Below are 18,771 nucleotides of genomic sequence, written 5' to 3'. Positions count from 1 at the left end.
GAGAAGAATTGGAGCTAATAAGTTTGGACAATTTTTAAGGTAATTTTGCTCAAGAGCAGGAAACAGCTGGGGCAATAGTTCATGAGGCCAATGTAAGTTGTTGGGTTTTTTTTTTAAGACAGAAAAAACAGCATGCAGGAATGATGTACTTAATTTGAGCTACCAAACAACTAGAGGGATTCACTTTGGGTAGGAGTAGGAAGATTTGTAGCAGCATGAGAGAAGGCATTGTCGCTCTGCAGGTACAGGTGCTGGTAGGCAGCTAGATTTGATGGTGAGAGTCGTGGAAGGTCTCTAAATTGCTTTGATATTCTCCTTGAGTTAGAAAGCAAGGTTATCAACTGACCTGAGATGAGACTGAGGGAGGCTCCCAGGTGTTGGAGGTTGAGTAGAGAGCGGGAAGTGGGAGTCACCTGGGAGAGTGGAAACTGTATGACTGCCAGGCAGTATGAAGGCAGGCCGCTCAAGCTTCACGATCGCGAATTTAAGCTGAGCCATAGTCATTGTGGTTATATGATTTTCTCTAGCCATTTCCAACAGCGTGTGTGAGAAACTCTTGCTCATGTATGCAAGGAGGCATGTTCAAGAATGTTATTGCCAGACGGGCGTGTTGGCTCACACCTGCAATCCCAGCACTTTGGGAGGCCAAGTCGGGCAGATTACCTGAGGTCAGGAGTTCAAGACCAGCCTGGCCAACATGGTGAAACCTCGTTTCTACTAAAAATAAAAAATTAGGCGTGGTGGCAGGTGCCTGTAATCCCAGCTACTCGGGAGGCTGAGGCAGGAGAATCGCTTGAACCCAGGAGGTGGAGATTGCAGTGAACCAAGATCGCGCCATTGCATTCCAGCCTGGGCAACAGAGCAAAAACTCTGTCTCAAAAAAAGAATGTTATCATCCACCTTCTGAACTCTTTTATCTCTACCAATGAGAGTTACAGAACACAAAGGGGCATATTACGCTTAGTATGGAATTTTCCATTTATGCTGGAGGTTGCAAACTTTTTTGGTGAGAAATCAGACCCTGGAGATGACCTTAAGCAGCAGGATGTAAATAACTCCACAAGCTTAGTGGTCCAATAATGGAACACTAGGCATAAATGGGTTAATGAACTTCTCAGTGTTGACCCAACTAGTGAACTTAATTTGAAATGTGGGACACCATAATGTGATGTGAGCAGGCTCCAGAACAGAAGGGCTACTGCAGAATTCTTAGTGTCCTTAAAAAACTGGATAGGAATTTTTAATTTGTGTTTTCCTGATTATCACATATGTGCATGTAATGATGGTTTTATAGACTTGTAGCAATAGTTATAACCTATAAATTAACTTGTGTATTGGCTTCCAAATAGGTGACTTTTTGGACGGAGATGCCCATTATGAAAGAAATGGAAATAATTCTCATTTGTACCAGAGACACAAGAAGACAAAAAGAGGAGTTGCAATAGCAAGAGACAAAATGCCCCCAGGTAATGCGTCACTCCTCTAGTAACCTTAAAAATCCGTGGAATCAGTTTCTGCTAAAAGAATGCACAAGACTGAATTAATACTGAAATGTGTTATAACACGTGCCCCATATTCGTTGCATTCTATTCTGTCTGATCTTAATATGGCAGTCTTTGCCTTTGTTTTATATATGTGTTTTCTTGATATGCCCTTGGCCATCTTCTTTTCATATATTCCCAAATAAAAGACAAGGTTTTATTCCCACAAAACTTTTCATCAACAAAGAGAAAGTCATCGTAAAGTTCTTGCAAAGTCTTTCAAATTATGGTGTTATCACTTGTTTATTTAATTTTGAAAAACACGTGCTATTTGGAAAGGATGCGTTAGCCTGAAATGACGGCAATCAATATCAGTGGATGGGTGGTTATAGAGATCAACTGAAAGAAGGGAGTAAAATAGAGCAATTTAAAGTGGATCTCGTGATCACTCCTCGGGGTATGACCTCACAGCTGCGATTGTTAGATGTCCTGATCAACAAACCCTTTAAATATCACCTAGCAATTTAGAAAGTTTTATTTAGAGACATGAATATATATTTAAATAACAAATGTAAAATCCAACTTTTCTCAATCCTTTGTAAATGGGGACTTGTGAGTTGTAGGAAAATGTTTAGTGATAACATTAGGTGGAAGTAAAGATGACATATTTTGGAAAACTGTTAAATCCAAAAGTTGTTCCGATGATACTTAATGCAATGATGTTAAAGACACATTTGAAATGTTTAATCTATGTCATGAAATGTGAGTTTCGTGAGAGCAATGCTTCCAATATCAGTTTACATAACGTGGCTTTAAATGTCATAGTAAAACTAAATTACTGAATTAAATAGACATTTGACTATTTCACCTATATCCTTTAAGTTTATATTGTCAAGCTTGCCCCAGGAATACTTTTTTAAATCTCCTCACTGGGAAAAATGTAGACTGCCTTATTGTGGGACAATTTACCTAACAAGCAATATGCCTAATATTTATGTATGTAGGGTCCTTTAAAAAGTTTGCGGGCTGGATCTCCCCTCAGCAGACGTTGGCTCATACCTGTAATCCTAGGTGTGGCTTGGGTGTAATACAGTGGCTCACACCTGTAATCCCAGCACTTTGGGAGGCTGAGGTGGAAGGACTGCTTGAGGCCAGGAGTTCGAGTCCAACCTGGGCAACATACTGGGTCTCTGTCTCTACAAAAAAACTTCTAAAAATAAAAATTTAAAAAATTAGGCAGGTGTGGTGGTGCATGCCTGTAGTCTCAGCTACTCAGGAGGCTGAGGCAGGAGGATAGAGGCTGTTAGAGCCATAATCAAGCCACCGCACTCCAGGCAGCCTTTTAAAATCTCTATCAGATTGCTTGTCAAAGTTTTTTGTAATTCAGAAATTTTCTTAGTGTGTATCTAGGTTACTTTTCACTAATTGTGCCTAGAACATGATGCTACATATACACATCTTTCTTGAATCAAGAATATCCTATGTATGTATCACTTCTATTTCATTTGTTCTGCTTTTGTCCTTAGGAAATACCAGGTATCTACGTGCCATATTGCTGCTTCCTATCCTCTGTGTCTTTCCTGCACTCTCTTTAAATGAAAAAGAATGGTTTCGTATTTATCACCCTTTTCATTGTTAGAGGAGAGCACCTTACATTTATCTTCCGTATCAGGGACTAATTTTTCCACATGTGCTCAGTATTCCCTCCCATGTGTATTTTAATTTTTCTGCAATACTTTTTTTGTCATCTTGAACTCTTTTGACATTGTTTATTTTTCTTTTAATGTACCTCATTCTGGTGCATGTTAGCTTCAAGTGGTTTATGCTTACGATTTGGTTTGGTTACCTCTACCTTTCTCCATCATCATGGTGGGTGTGGTTGACTTGGTTTCTTGCCATGTCTTCTCACAAGACTTTCAGGATCATGTGATTCCTGGCCAAGAAATAAAAGCAAAATCATCTTATTCCCCAGTGGATTCGGATGAAACCGGTGGTAAAATCAGGTACAACTCCAAGAGGAGACACTGGAGAAGAGGCATGCTGGGTCTGTAAGGAACTGCATGTTAAGATGGCACATACACTTATGCTGTTATCAATCAAGGTCATCTCTGCATCACTGTCATCTCACCTTTTGAAGCTGAAAATGTCACCATATTTTCAGGCATGTTTTATTGGGAATATGGTTTTTCTCTTTGTTTCTATGCTCTTCACTCGTAAGCTGATGCAGTAATAAATATGTGAGACCTTTTATTTGGGGAAATAACCTTTTTCATTCTATTAATGATGTTCCTATTAAGGATGTATTAACAGCTGTCTGAACTTTTCTTCTGGATTTTGCTGTTGATAATTTTCAGGGCTGTGCTTTCCTTGGAGTCCTCTGGATTCCATTCCCAGGTTCTTGAGTGATCATCATAGGTTCCCTTTTGACTTTTCCTTCCTTATCTTTATTTTTTTGGGGGGTGGGGGTGGGGGTGGAAGCTAGCTCTGTTGCCCAGGCTAGAGTGCAGTGGCAAGATTTCGGCTCACTGCAACCTCTGCCTCCCAGGTTCAAACAATTCTCCTGCCTCAGCCTCCCGAGTAGCTGGGATTATATGCGCCCGCCACCACACCCGGCTAATTATTATGTTTTTAGTAGAGATAGGGGTTTCACCACACTGGCCAGGCTGGTCTCAAACTCCTGACCTCAAGTGATCTGCCTGCCTCAGCCTCCCAAAGTGCTGGGATTACAGACATGAGCTACCATGTCCAGCCTTGGTTTTCTATGTAAAACAATTTGCATTATTTTTAGCCTTGAATAAGAAGTCCTCAAGTAAAACAAATATTTCTGTGTTAGGCTTTTCCTTGAACTTAGTCTGCTTTCTTTTTTCTATAGCACCTGGTCATGTTCCAACCACATGTCACTATCCTCTTCCTGCTCATCTTGTAAGTACTTCCCTTGACAACATACATTGTAAAATGTTGATCTCTTTGTCATACCTGGTAGATCTGGTTAGAGCTCTTCTAGAGTGTTCTGAATATAGTTTTCTAATAAGGAAAATAAAGTACTTACGTGCAAGAAAAAAATTGGGTTTAATAGCTATTTCATTCAAGGATTTTTTTTTTTTTTTTGGAGGCAGGGTCTCACTCTGTCACCCAGGCGGGAGTGCAGTGGTGCAATCAATCTTGGCTCACTGCAACCTCTACTTCCCAGGTTCAAGTGATTCTCCTGCCTCAGCCTCCCAAGTAGCTGGGATTACAGGCCTGCGCCACCACACCCGGCTAATTTTTGTATTTTTAGTAGAGATGGGATTTTGCTATGCTGGCCAGGGTGGTCTCAAACTCCTGACATCAAGCAATTCACCTGCCTCAGCCTCACAAAGTGCTGGGATTACAGGTGTGAGCCACCACCTCCAAACTTGGAATTTTTAAAGCCTCTCTGGCTTTCATGCTGATGTAATTATCAAGTATTTGTTGGTTGGGTATTTATTCCCGGCTTCATTCCAAAAAGGACTTGTGGCATCTTACAAAAATACAATGCAATAAAATGTAAACATCTAACAGGGAAAGGAAAATAAAGGTAGAAACTGTCCACCTAATCTATAAAATTTTACCTTCAAGAAATTTCTCAGCATTCTTGCCCTTGTGTCCTATGTAGAAACCCTTTAGTTGATGCCTAAACACAGATATGAATTTGTTTGACTCAATGTTCACTGTAAAAATAAGTGTTTCTGGCTGGGCGCAGTGGCTCACGCCTGTGATCCCAGCACTTTGGGAGGCCGAGGCGGGTGGATCACGAGGTCAGGAGATCAAGACCATCCTGGCTAATACGGTGAAACCCCGTCTCTACTAAAAATATAAAAAATTAGCCGGGCATGGTGGTGGATGCCTGTAGTCCTAGCTACTCGGGAGGCTGAGGCAGGAGAATGGCATGAACCCGGAAGGTGGAGCTTGCAGTGAGCCAAGATAGCGCCACTGCACTCCAGCCTGGGCAACAGAGCAAGACTCCGCTCAAAAAAAATAAATAAGTGTTTCTAACAGTATAAAAGAACAGAGGCTGGGCACGGTGGCTCATGCACATAATCCCAGCACTTTGGGAGGCCCAGGCGGGCGGATCACCTGAGGTCGGGAGTTCGAGACCAGCCTGGCCAACATGGTGAAACCTTGTCACTACTAAAAGTACAAAAATTAGCCAGCCATGGTGGCACGTGCACCTGTAATCCCAGCTACTTGGGAGGCTGAGGCAGGAGAATCGCTTGAACCCGGGAGGCAGAGTTTGCAGTGGGCCAAAATTGTGCCATTGCACTCCAGCTTGGGAGACGGAGTGAGACTTTGTCTCAAAAAAAAAAAAAAAAAAAATAAAAAAAAAAAAAAAAAAATCCCTCAAATCAGTATTTCCCAAGCTGTGTTTTGCAGAGCAACAACCACTAGCCCTTGAAATTGAAAGAGTTAAAAATATGCCACTCTGGTATATTGATGATTTCAGTTGAAGGCATTTGAAAAACAGCAGGTGGAAAAACAGCACTCTGACCTTGGTACTGTTTCTTAAAAACAGGAGGTAAAATTCTCTTGTGAAATATGCAACATTCATATCCTCCAGGAGAAGTCAAGACCTGGAGAATTCTGCACAGGCCTTGTTAAGATAACGTTTATCTTTTAAGCCTCCCCACATAATTTCACTTCTTCATAACTATTTGTCCAATTCAGCATAGGAGAGATGGACTCTAACTGCTGCTTCAGGTCTTCATTTTCTTATGAGGGCTTCTGTGCCACATAAAACTTGGACTCAGTAAATGTGTGTGCTTTTCTCCTGTTTATCTTACGTTAGTTTAATTCTCAGGCCCAGCTGGAGACCTAAGAGAATGGAGGTGGAGTTTTGCCATCCCTATAATATGTTGCCAGAAGAGAAGAAAACAAAGGCTTTTGACTATAGGACTTTGCAGTCTGTCACAGGTCCCAAATCTAACCCCTTCTCACCGTCGTCACCGTGATCAGCACACGGTCCAAGTCACCATCTCCCATCTGAACTTTCACATTTGCTGGCTGGGTGCGGTGGCTTATGCCTGCAGTCCCTGTACTTTGGGAGGCCAAGGTGGGTGGATCACTTGAGGCCAGGATTTCGAGGCCAGCCAGGCCAACATGGCGAAATCCTGTCTCTACTAAAAATATGAAAATTAGCTGGGTGTTCCTCCCCTCCCCTCCCCCTCCCCTGCCCCTCCCCTCCCCCTACCCTGCCCCTCCCCCTCCTCCCCTCTGTTGTTGCCCAGGCCGGAGTGTAGTCGGCTCGCTGTAGACTCCCTGCCTCCGGCTCCCGTGATTCTCCTGCCTCGGGCTGCCTGGGATTGCGGGCGCGCGCCACCACCCCTGCCTGTTTTTTGTCCTTTGGCTGCAGGCGGGGTTTCTCCATGTTGGCCATGCTGGTCTCCAGCTCCTGACCTCCAGTGCTCTGCCCGCCTCAGCCTCCCAAGGTGCTGGGACTGCAGACGGAGTCTCGCTCACTCGGTGCTGGGTGTTGCTCGGGCTGGAGTGCGGTGGCGTGATCTTGGCTCGCTGCAGCCTCTGCCTCCCAGCCGCCTGCCTTGGCCTCCCAGGGTGCTGGGAATGCAGCCTCTGCCCAGCCGCCGCCCCACCCCTGGGAGGTGGGAAGCTCCTCTGCTTGGCCGCCCATTGTCTGGGATGTGAGGAGCGCCTCTGCCCAGCCACACCGTCTGGGAGGTCTACCACGGAGTCCAGACGCAATGTGGGGGCTGGACGTGGTGGCTCACGCCTGTAGTCCCAGCACTCTGGGAGGCCGAGGCGGGTTGATCACTTGAGGCTAGGAGTTCGAGACCAGCCTGGCCAACATGGCAAAACATATGAAAAATACAACAGACAAACCAACCAACCCAGCAACAACAAAACAGGTCTACCCTAGAGTCATACTCTAATTTTTTCTGTTTTCCTCCCTTTCTGATCCTTTATCCCACTTTCTTTTTCTTCCTCTTCTTTCTCCTCCTTCTTTGTCAGAGACATAGAGGATTGAGTTATTATCATTGATCCATACAAAGTCCCTCTCTCATTTATTTTCTTTAATTCCCACCCCCCATTTCTATTCCCCGTCTTCCCATGTGCAACCTTCCTAATATGTTTGATATGCATCTTTTTGTTTGTATGTATTTTTAGAAAATGTTTATTGTTTTGTGTGCAAAAAATTAATAAAAATGTTGAACCAAGGAAAAAAAAAATTAGCTGACTGTGATGGTGGGCACCCATAATCCCAGCTACTTGGGAGGCTGAGGCAGAAGAATTGCTTGAACCTGGGAGGTGGAGGTTGTGGTGAGCCAAGATTGCACCACTGAACTCCAGCCTGGGTGACAAAAGGAGACACTGTCTCAAAAAAAAAAAAAAATTTAAAAATGAACTTTTACATTTGCCTCCTACTGATCTGCTTCTACTCTTGCCCCTTTTTCTGACCCTTCTCAACAGAATGGTTGATCATTTAAAACACAGAAGGATCTGTTAAAACAAGTGAAATCATGCCACTCTTCTGCAAAGCTCTTTGTCTTCCTGCCTCATTAAAAATAACATCTGCATTCCCTTGAAATGCCTGATATATGACACTCCCCTGGCCCTGCCACCATCGCTCCTCTAGCTTCCTTGGTCTTCCTCAGAGATAGTCGGCTGTGGGCTTGGGGGCCTTTGCACTCCTCACATGTCATCACTAACACACGGGCAGAGCTCTCTCTCCCTTTATTCAACTCTCAGCAAAAATGTCCCTCCATGAGACACAGTGCCTCATGCCTGTAATCCCAGCACTCTGGGATGCTGAGGCAGGAGGATCACTTAAGCTAGGAGTTCAAGACCAGCCTGGGCAACGTAGTGAAATCCTGTCTAAAAAAGTGAAAAAAGGCTGGGCGCAGTGGCTCACACCTGTAATCCCAGCACTTTGGGAGGTCGAGCCAGCGGATCACTTGAGGTCAGGAATTTGAGACCAGCCTGGGCAATGTGGTGGTGAAACCCTGTCTCTACTAAAAATACAAAAATTAGCCAGATGTGGTGGTATGTTCCTGTAGTCCCAGCCACTCAGGAGGCTGAGCCAGGATAATTGCTTGAACTGGGAGGAGGAGGCTGCAGTGAGCTGAGGTGGCACCACTGCACTCCAGCCTGGGTAATAGCAAGACTCCATCTCAAAAGTAGCCAGGCGTGGTGTGTGCCTTTAGTCCCAGTTACCTGGGAGGCTGGGGCAGGAGGATCACTTAAATCCAGGAGGTCAAGGCTGCAGGGAGCCATGATTGTGCCACTGTATTCCAGCCCAGGTGACAGAGTGACAACCAGTCTCAAGAAATCCTCTCCTTACCACTGAGCACCCTCTGTGATATCCACTTTCTCTCTGCTTAGCTTTACTGTTTCCTTCATAGCACTTATTTAATCCATGACATAGTTTATCTTTCTGCCTCTACCACTAACACAGAGGCTCGACAAGGGCAGGAACTTGGCGCCTTTTGCTCATTGCCATATTCAGTTCTCCAGAACATTCTTAGCACCGTATAGCTGTCTAACAACTTATGGAATGATTGACAATTACACTAATATAAATCATGAATGTCAATGTGCAGCTTTCTCAAAATTTCAAAATTCAAAATTTCAAAATTCTGTTTGAGCACAGATTTTTTGAACAGAAATGCCTATTAGTATCTCATAGGACAGAGTTTCAGAGCATTTGGGGAAATGCTGCCTTAATTATTAAATGGTAAAATCAGATTCAGCCTTTTCCTTTACATATTTTTATCTTTTAGTCCAAGACCCTGTGTCATCCCATCAGCCCGTTTCCTTCAGTACTACCAAGTATCACATCGCAGGTAACATCAGCCACATCTGAACCCAGCAGCCAGCCTCTCCCTGTGATAACACAGCTCACCACGCCCGTGTCTGTCACACACGCTGGGCAATCTCTGGCAGAAACAACTGCAAGCCCAAAGGAAGAAGCTCATCCGAATACCTTCACCTCTTATCTACAAATGTCATTGCAGAATACATCTGGTCAGGTAAACGTGGGAAATTCAAGTCACAGCTAGGTAGCTTTGTGACCCCCAAAAAGTACTTGGTTCACCCATTTGCCTCCCTGCAGAACTACACCTAAGAATGCCTGACAGACCAGCATATATGCCAGTCCAAAGCAAAAACTAAACAAGTCCATGGAAACAGCCAATTTAACGGCACATATACAGCCTAGCATTTCATTAATGACACTATTTAATGCTATTGTATTTGATGCTTCAGATGGGGAAGAAGTTTTGTTCACCTACCCTGCTTTTTCAGCAGCAGCAAACTCTAGACAATTCCTCCTACTCACTGTCTTCTCTCTGCGCCTTGTTTCCTTCCTCCCAAAAACATAGACAAGGCAGCCAGGCTCACTGAGTCACGCCTATAATCCCAGCATTTGGGAGGCCAAGGTGAGAGGATCACTTGAGCCCAGGAGTTTGAGACCAGACTGGGCAACATTGCGAGACCTTGTCTCTACTAAAGTTCAAAAAAATTAGCCAGGCACAGTGGCTCACGCCTGTAATTCCAGCACTTTGGGGGGCCGAGGTGGAGGATCACTTAAGCCCAGGAGTTTGAGACCAGCTTAGGCAACATTATGAGACCTTTTCGCTACTAAAATTCAAAAACAATTAGCCAGGTGTGGTGGCGTGCACCTGTAGTCCCAGCTACTTGGCGGGGGTGGGGGAGGCGGGGGCTGAGGTGGGAGGGTCGCTTGAGCCTGGGAGGTCCAGACTGCAGTGAGCCATGATTGTGCCACTGTGCTGTAGGCTGGGCAACAGAGCAAAACTCTCAAAGGCAAAGCCCCTTTGACAGTATTGACTGAAGAAAATAATCCTGCTTCCCTCATGCTTTTTTTTCCTAAACTCAAATGAGCCCTGTTTATATGCAATTGAACATTTCCCTGCTAAAACATAATCCTGTTCACTCTGGATCTGCCTGCAATGGTAATGGAAATTCAGTGTTCTATTTGGGGGAGAAACTGACCTACAGGAGTTTAAACAAAGAGGGTTTTTTTGTTGTTGTTTTGTTTTTTCTTAGAAATCCTGAAGTATAGAATATCTAAAAGAATCTACAATAAATTATTAGAACTATTAAGAGCATTTAGCAGTGTTCAGCATTTAATCAAGATTTCTTGAATATGTCATTGAATTAGGTTGTGAGTGAGCTATTCTCCAGAAATGGACCACGTAGTTGGCATTAATGGTGATCACCTCAGGGTTAGACTTCGAGTTCAAGTGCAGTAGCAGCTTAGGCTTTGGGACCACGGCCATTTGCTCAGTTTGTTTCTTAGGGCAGGGAGGTTTTCTGCTTCCCACCTCTTGCTATGAGTCATTTTAAGTCATTACCTCTTGAATATGAACTCTTTTTTTGAGACAGATTCTCGATCTGTCGCCCAGGCTGGAGTGCAGTGGTGCAATCTCGGCTCACTGCAACCTCTGCCTCCCGGGTTCAAGAGATTCTCCTGCCTCAGCCTCCTGAGTAGAGACAGGGTTTTGCAATGTAGGCTGGACTGCTCTTGAACTCCTGACCTCAAGTGATCTGCCTGCCTTAGCCTCCCAAAGTGCTGGGATTACAGGCGTGAGCCATCGCACCCAGCCTTAAATACGAACACTTGAATGGAGGGAAACACGCACAGAGGGAAGCCTGAGAGGAAAACATACTTCTGAATAGAAAAGTTTGGTTTTGGCTTTTTGATTCCCAAGTTTCCCTCATCTGCATGGCCTTAAGACTTAAAGTTACTGCTATAAATCTCATTTCCAGACACATTTGCCCTTAGAGCAATCATTGTATAATCTCGTTATTCATTTTCTGTATTGTATGGAAGAAGTAGAAATAAATTCTGTCCACTCGCAGAAAAGCTTCTGAAAGTAATCACTGTTTTAGAGCGCTGTGGTTCATAGAGTTTATAATGCTATCCAAGGTCAACTTGGATTAAAATAATCTCCCCGACTACTACAGTACAGTAATTTTGTATAAGTAATTTTGACAAATTCTTTGTTCTCAATAGGTCATAGATGAGATAGGGAACTTCAGCAGAGCAGATCATGGTTTGCAAAAAGCTCATAACAAACTACAGGAAGCTTGTGAGTTCCTTCAGAAACTAAGAGTCTTAACCCCAAGATTTTCTAAGCCAGTTCAGGTAAGCGGAGGGTGACTGGGAGGGAAGAAGATAGGAGAGAGGGAAAAGTGGAAAACAGAAAAAGAGAATCTCAGGCTGGGTGTGGTGGCTCACACCTGTAATCCCAGCACTTTAGAAGGCCGAGGCAGGCGGATCACATGAGGCCAGGAGTTCGAGACCCGACTGGGCAACATGGCAAAACCCGTCTGTGCTGAAAAAACAAAAATTAGCTGGGCTTGGTGGCGGGCACCTGTAATCTTGGCTACTTGGGAGGCTGAGGCACAATAATCGCTTGAACCCAGGATGGGGAGGCAGTGAGCCAAGATCCCGCCACTCCACTCCAGCCTGGGTGGCTGAGAGACTGTCTCCAAAAAAAAAAAAAAAAAAAAAACTAAAGAGAATCTGGAGATTGTGCCTTATGCCAAGCTTAGCATTATAAAGACTGTATTTGAGCCCAGAAGTTCGAGGCTGCAGTGAGCCATGATTGTACCACTGCACTCCAGCCTGGGAAACAAAGCAAGACCCCATCTCTTAAAAGTAAAATTTTAAAAAGCAATCATAGGCCAGGTGTGGTGGCTCACACCTGTAATCCCAGCACTCTGGGAGGCCAAGGCAGGAAGATCACCTGAGGTCGGGAGTTCGAGAGCAGCCTGACCAACATGGAGAAACCCCGTCTCTACTAAAAATACAAAATTAGCTGAGCATGGTGTCTCATGCCTGTAGTCTCAGCTACTCAGGAGGCTGAGGCAGGAGAATTGCTTGAACCAGGGAGGCAGAGGTTGCAGTGAGTTGATATCACGACATTGTACTCTAGCCTGGGCAGCATGAGTGAAACTCTGTCTAAAAAAAAAGAAAAGAAAAGAAAAAAGCAATCAAACAATTCAGGGGTGTATGTTTGCTTTCTAATCCTCCCAGGTTAATCTCATCAATTCCCTTATTTACCTGAGTGAGGAGTTACTCAGGATCCCATTTGAGAACAACAACAGTCTGAGCTTCAAAGTTCCTGCGACTGTCTGCCCCTTTCATTCCTTCAACGATGCCACCAAAGCTGGAGAAAGAAGTTGGCTGGAATCCAAGAGTGATACTGAGCAGGTAGGCGCCAGATATGCAGGTGGCCAGATCTGCTTAGAAGCATTTTAATCTTGACAGGTCCACATATCACAGCCTCTCCCCAGACCTTTAAAGATAATCTTGCTGAAGTTTGTGCTGCAGAAGAAACTCCTCTGCCAAGCCTTCTCCAGGGTCTCCCCACCTCACCAGTAAGCCAAGATTCCCTAGTGCTGTAATCAAGTGAAAAGGACTTAGGGGCTGGACCCAGTGGCTTACATCTGTAATCCGAGCACTTTGGGAGGCCAAGGCAGGCAGATCACCTGAGGTCAGGAGTTCGAGACCAGCCTGGCCAACATGGCAAAACTGCATCTACTAAAAATAAAAAATGAGCCAGGCATGTTGGCATGTGCCTGTAATCCAAGCTACTCAGGAGGCTGAGGCAGGAGAATCGCTTGAACCCAGGAGGCAGAGGTTGCAGTGAATCGAGATCATGCCACTGCACACCAGCTCAGACAACAGAGCGAGACTGCATAAAAAAAAAAAAAAAAAGAATTTAGGAAAGTGTTGGCATAAAGCAAACACTCAATAGGTTATGTTTGCTATTCACATGAAAAGATGCTCAACATCATTGGTCATTAGGGAAATGCAAATCAAAACTAAAATGAGATACCACTTCACACCCCAAAAGACAGAAAATAACAAGTACTGGCAAAGATGCAGAGAACTTGCCACCCTATCCCTTGTTCGATTATAAAATGATGCAGCCGCTTTGGAAAACAATTTGTCAGTTGCTTAAAATGTAAAAAATAGAATCACCATGTAACCTAGCAATTCTACTCCTAGTGTCTACCCAAGAGAGTTGAAAACATGTCCATACAAAAACTTGTACACTCATGTTTGTAGCAGCATGGTTTAATAGCTAAATAGCCAAAAAGTGGAGATAACCCACACATCTATGATCTGATGGATGGCCAAGTAGAATCTGGTCTATTCATACAATGGAATATTATTCAGCAACAAAAAGGAATGAAGTCGTGGTACGTGCTCCAACATGTGCTTTGAAAACATTATGCCAGGTGAAAGAAGCCCATCACAAGACTGTATGTTGTGATTCATTTATATGATGTGTCCCAAAGAGGCAAATCTGTAGACACAGAAAGTAGATTCAGGGTTGCCTAGAGCTAGAGGGACTAGGGATGGGGGAATGGAGAGTGACTACTAATGGGTACCAGGTTTATTTTATGAGACAGAGTCTCACTCTGTTGCCCAGGATGGAGTGTAGTGGCGTGATCTGGGCTGTCTGCAACCTCTGCCTCCCGGGTTTAAGCTATTCTTCCACCTCAGCCTCCCAAGTAGCTGAGACTACAGGCGCATGCCACTACGCCTGTCTAACTTTTTGTACTTTTGGTAGAGACAGAGTTTCACAATGTCGGCCAGGTAGGTCTCAAACTTTTGACCTCAAGTGATCCACCTGCCTCAGCCTCCCAAAGTGCTGGGATTACAGGTGTGAGCCACCACATCCAGCCACCAGGTTTATTTTAGGGAGGATGAATCCTAAAATTAGATTGTGGTGATGGTTGCATAACCCTGCGAACATGCTAAAAAACGTTAAATTATATACTTTGAGTGGATGAATTGTATATGTGAAAGTTACCTCAATAAAGCTGTCATTTAAAAACTCTATCATGAGCAGGTCTAGGGCAATTATATGATGGGGCAAAGGCATATTTCCTTGGCGGGCCCTCTTAGTTTGATTCAAAGGATGGTAAGTCTTTAGCCAGGTTGCAAGTACTTTCTGTGAGATTCCAAGGCCCTCTCTAAGAAATACCACCCTTCATTACAACACTGTGAAAATTCACCTTCCAATCTTCTCCAAAACATTATTTTACTAACATAAGACACGGGTTTTACAAGTCACACACTGTTTTCCTCTCCATGCAGGTAGAAGACATCCTGGAAATGTCCTTGGTGGAGTTTGGGAATATCGGGGAAGCATTTCTAGAGCAGAACCAGTCTCCCGAGTCTTCAGTGACTTTGACCTCTTCCATTGCTACTCTGCTGCTGAGCAGGTTAATGGGAGGAAGGAACAGGGAGAGTTTCACTGTGTTTTTCACTTTCAGAGGACATACAAAAATTGACTTCCATTTTAACTTTTCTCATTAGACAAAACATATCAACTTTACCGCTGAGCTCTTACACTCTGGGTCACCCAGCCCCTGTGAGGCTAGGCTTTCCGTCAGTTTCAGCTTTGAAGAAGCTCTTGAATAAACACCCAGGAGTTACTGTCCAAGTGAGTGTGAAATTGATTGTGATCAGAAGGAAAATGGGATCTGATGGCCATGTAGGCATTTGGGTGAAAGTAATGTACCATGAAATGTAAGCTGAACAGACCAGATCAGATGAGAGAATTTATGTAGCATTCGTTTTTATTTTACACTGGCAGGGATAGAGTCCTCTTAAAAATGATCCACTGTAGAAATTGGGAACATTAAACAGATTTCTGGATTTAACTAAATTTCTGTGTTGTAATTTGAATGATTTCAACTCTGCAGTTTGTTTTTTGTTGTTGTGTTTTTTGTTTTGTTTTTTTGAGATGGAGTCTCAATCTGTCACCCAGGCTGGAGTGCAGTGGCGCAATCTCGGCTCACTGCAACCTCTGCTTCCCAGGTTCAAGCAATTCCCCTAACTCAGCCTTCCAAGTAGCTGGGATTACAGGCATGGGCCACCATGCCTGGCTAATTTTTATATTTTTAGTAGAGGCGGGGTTTCGCCATTTTGGCCAGACTGGTCTCGAACTGCGGACCTCAAGTGATTCACCCGCCTGAGCCTCCCATAGTGCTGGGATTACAGATATGAGCCACCATGCCTGGCCTCTGCACTATTTACAAAAACTGAGACTATCTAAATAATTGTTGACTCAGTATACCAACCCAGTCATAGCAATATATTGTATTTCTTTCATCAGTTACCTGACAAATAACAAGTAGCATTGTTGCCTTATCCTGAAGAGCAGAATAGTTACTTCCTAGTAAAAAGAATCCTCTAGATATAAAGATTAAAAATAATAATTCTGGGGGTCCCAAGTATAATTCTTCTTTAATTTACTATTTCTCATAGAGGTTATAATGGGTAATGTTATATCATTTGCGGTATTAGTAGGGGGCACATCCCAACATTTACTTTAATACATGATGTCCAGCTGGGCGTGGTAGCTCAAGCCTATAATCTCAACACTTTGGGAGGCTGAGGCAGGCAGATTACTTGAAGCCAGGAGTTCAAGACCAGCCTGGCCAACATAGTGAAACTCCGTCTCTACTAAAAATACAAAAATTAGCCAGGCATGGTGGTGTGCACCTGTAGTCCCAGCTACTTGGGAGGCTGAGGCAGGAGAATCGCTTGAACCTGGGAGGTGGAGCTTGCAGTGAGCCGAGGTCATGCCACTGCACTCCAGCCTGGTTGACAGAGCATGATTCTTTCTCAAAAAAATAAAAATAAAAATAAATATATACACACAGACGTGTATATACATATATGATATATCTTTCTCTTGGGGTCATTTAAAAATATTTCAACAATGGGGCCGGGCGCGGTGGCTCACGCTTGTAATCCCAGCACTTTGGGAGGCCGAGACGGGCGGATCACGAGGTCAGGAGATTGAGACCACGGTGAAACCCCGTCTCTACTAAAAACACAAAAAATTAGCCGGGCGTGGTGGCGGGCGCCTGTAGTCCCAGCTACTCAGAGAGGCTGAGGCAGGAGAATGGCGTGAACCCAGGAGGCGGAGCTTGCAGTGAGCCGAGATTGCGCCACTGCACTCCAGCCTGGGCGACAGAGCTAGACTCTGCCTCAAAAAAAAAAAAAAAAAAATATATATATATATATATATATTTCCACAATGGATAAGACTGGACTTTTCTTTGTGTTTAGATAACAGGACTAGCTTTCAATCCCTTCAAGGATTTGGACAACAGAAACATTGTTGGAAGCATTGGAAGTGTGTTACTAAGCGCTAATCGTAAATTGCTCCAAGTCCATGATTTAATGGAGGACATTGAGGTAGGAACTGATTCTTAGGGAATGAAATAGAAGAGAATGGGATATTCTGGAACACGATGGAAGGATGCAACAACTTAAAGGGAATTATGTTAGACTGATGGCAGTGCTATTGTTTTGTTATTAACATCTTAGGGACTTTTACAAAGAGATACACCTTATCCTTAGAAAAAGTGTTTTAGAGGGCCAGGTGCAGTGGCTCATGCCTGTAATCCCAGCACTTTGGGAGGCTGAGGCAGGCAGATCACTTAAGGTCAGGGGTTCCCGACCAGCCGGGCCAACAAGGTGAAACCCCGTCTCTACTAAAAATACAAAAATTAACTGGCATGGTGGTGGGCGGCTGTTTATCCCAGCTACTCTGGAGGCTGAGACAGGAGAATAGCTTGAATCCAGGAGGTGGAGTTTGCAGTGAGCTGAGATCACACCGCTGTACTCCAGCCTGGGTGACAGAGTAACACTTGGTCTCAAAAATAAGAAGAATAAGAAGTGTTTTAGGTCTTGGACTATGTCCTTATCCTTAACCCCAGCAGTATTAGCTACTAACATCCAATGAGGAAGACCTGGCTGGGCACAGTGGCTCATGCCTATAATCCTAGCATTTTGGGAGACTGAAGCGGGAGGATTGCTTGAGACCAGGAGTTCAAGACCAACCTGGCCAACACAGCAAGACCCCATCTCAAAAAAAAAAAAAAAGGAGGAAGACCAAGGACGTTTCCTTACCTTATCAATATAAAGGATTTTGAAAGACATCAATGGATGGACCATTATAATGATTAACTGTCTCTTATTCTAGATCATGCTCTGGAGAAATGTGAGCGTGGAAACCCATCCCACCAGCCTCAACATGAGCACACATCAGCTTACAATCACAGTGAACATCACTTCCTTGGAGAAATCTCTAATAGTGAGCATAGATCCTGACACTCCCCTTTTAATGACGCTCTACCTGGGGTTTCAGTATCAGCCTAACTGCACTCACTTCCACCTGAACATCACCCTTCCGAAGGATAAGGTGTGGCAAAAAGGTAAAACCCAATCAGCTGTCAGAAACTTACTTTGATTTCTTTTTGCCTAGGATGGAGTGCAGTGGCACCATCATTGTTGACTGTAGCCTCAAACTGTCAGGCTCCAGGGATCCTCCTGCCTTAGCCTCTTAAGTAGCTGGGACTACAAGTGCACACCACCATGTCCGGCTAATTTCTTTAAAAGAATGTTGTGGGCCTGGCGCAGTGGCTCACGCCTGTAATTCCAGCACTTTGGGAGGCCGAGGAGGGCGGATCATGAGGTTAGGAGATCAAGACCATCCTGGCTAACACAGTGAAACCCTGTCTCTACTAAAACTACAAAAAAATTAGCCGGGCGCAGTGGCAGGCGCCTGTAGTCCCAGCTGTTCGGGAGACTGAGGCAGGAAAATGGCGTGAACCCGGGAGGCGGAGCTTGCAGTGAGCCGACATCGGGCCACTGCCCTCCAGCCTGGGCGACAGAGCCAGACTCCATCTCAAAAAAATAAAAAAATTTTGTGGAGACAGGGTCTTGCCATGTTGCCCAGGCTGGTCTTGAACTCCTGGCTTCAAGCAATCTTCCTGTCTCAGCCTCCCGAAGTGCTGGGATTACAGACATGAGCTACTGCATGTGGCCATGTTTTTTTTCTTTTTTAAAAAAATGTTCATTTTGAGATAATTGTAGATTCGCATTTAGTTATAAGAAATAACAGAGACAGGCCAGGCGCAGTGGCTCATACCTGTAATCCCAGCACTTTGGGAGGCCGAGGCGGGTGGATCACCTGAGGTCAGGAGTTGGAGACCAGCCTGGCCAACATGATGAAACCCCATCTCTGCTAAAAATACAAAAAATTAGCTGGGTGTGGTGGCGGGCACCTGTAATTCCAGCTACTTGGGAGGCTGAGGCAGAAGAATTGCTTGAACCTGGGAGGCAGAGGTTGCAGTGAGCTAAGATCGCACCATTGCACTCCAGCCTGGGCTACAGAGCAAGACTCTGTCTTTAAAAAAAAAAAAAAAAAAAGACAGGCTGGGCACTCGGTGGCTCATGCCTGAAATCCCACTGTAATCC

The 18,771-nt window shown here is 44.4% G+C and overlaps 1 protein-coding gene across 1 annotated transcript in view; it reads left to right on the top strand.

Annotated features, from left to right (window-relative positions):
• PKD1L3 (polycystin 1 like 3, transient receptor potential channel interacting) overlaps positions 1-18,771 on the top strand; it is an 82,298-nt gene that overhangs the window by 5,223 nt on the left and 58,304 nt on the right. The window contains 9 exon segments of the mRNA XM_030829725.1: positions 1,350-1,466; positions 4,354-4,403; positions 9,233-9,481; positions 11,488-11,619; positions 12,514-12,690; positions 14,590-14,717; positions 14,812-14,938; positions 16,576-16,704; positions 17,495-17,726. Coding sequence (XP_030685585.1) covers positions 1,350-1,466; positions 4,354-4,403; positions 9,233-9,481; positions 11,488-11,619; positions 12,514-12,690; positions 14,590-14,717; positions 14,812-14,938; positions 16,576-16,704; positions 17,495-17,726 — 1,341 coding nt within the window.

The sequence above is a fragment of the Nomascus leucogenys genome, chromosome 2 (genome assembly GCF_006542625.1).
Source record: "Nomascus leucogenys isolate Asia chromosome 2, Asia_NLE_v1, whole genome shotgun sequence".
Classification (NCBI taxonomy): domain Eukaryota; kingdom Metazoa; phylum Chordata; class Mammalia; order Primates; family Hylobatidae; genus Nomascus; species Nomascus leucogenys.
This window is presented reverse-complemented; position numbering and strand designations above follow the sequence as displayed.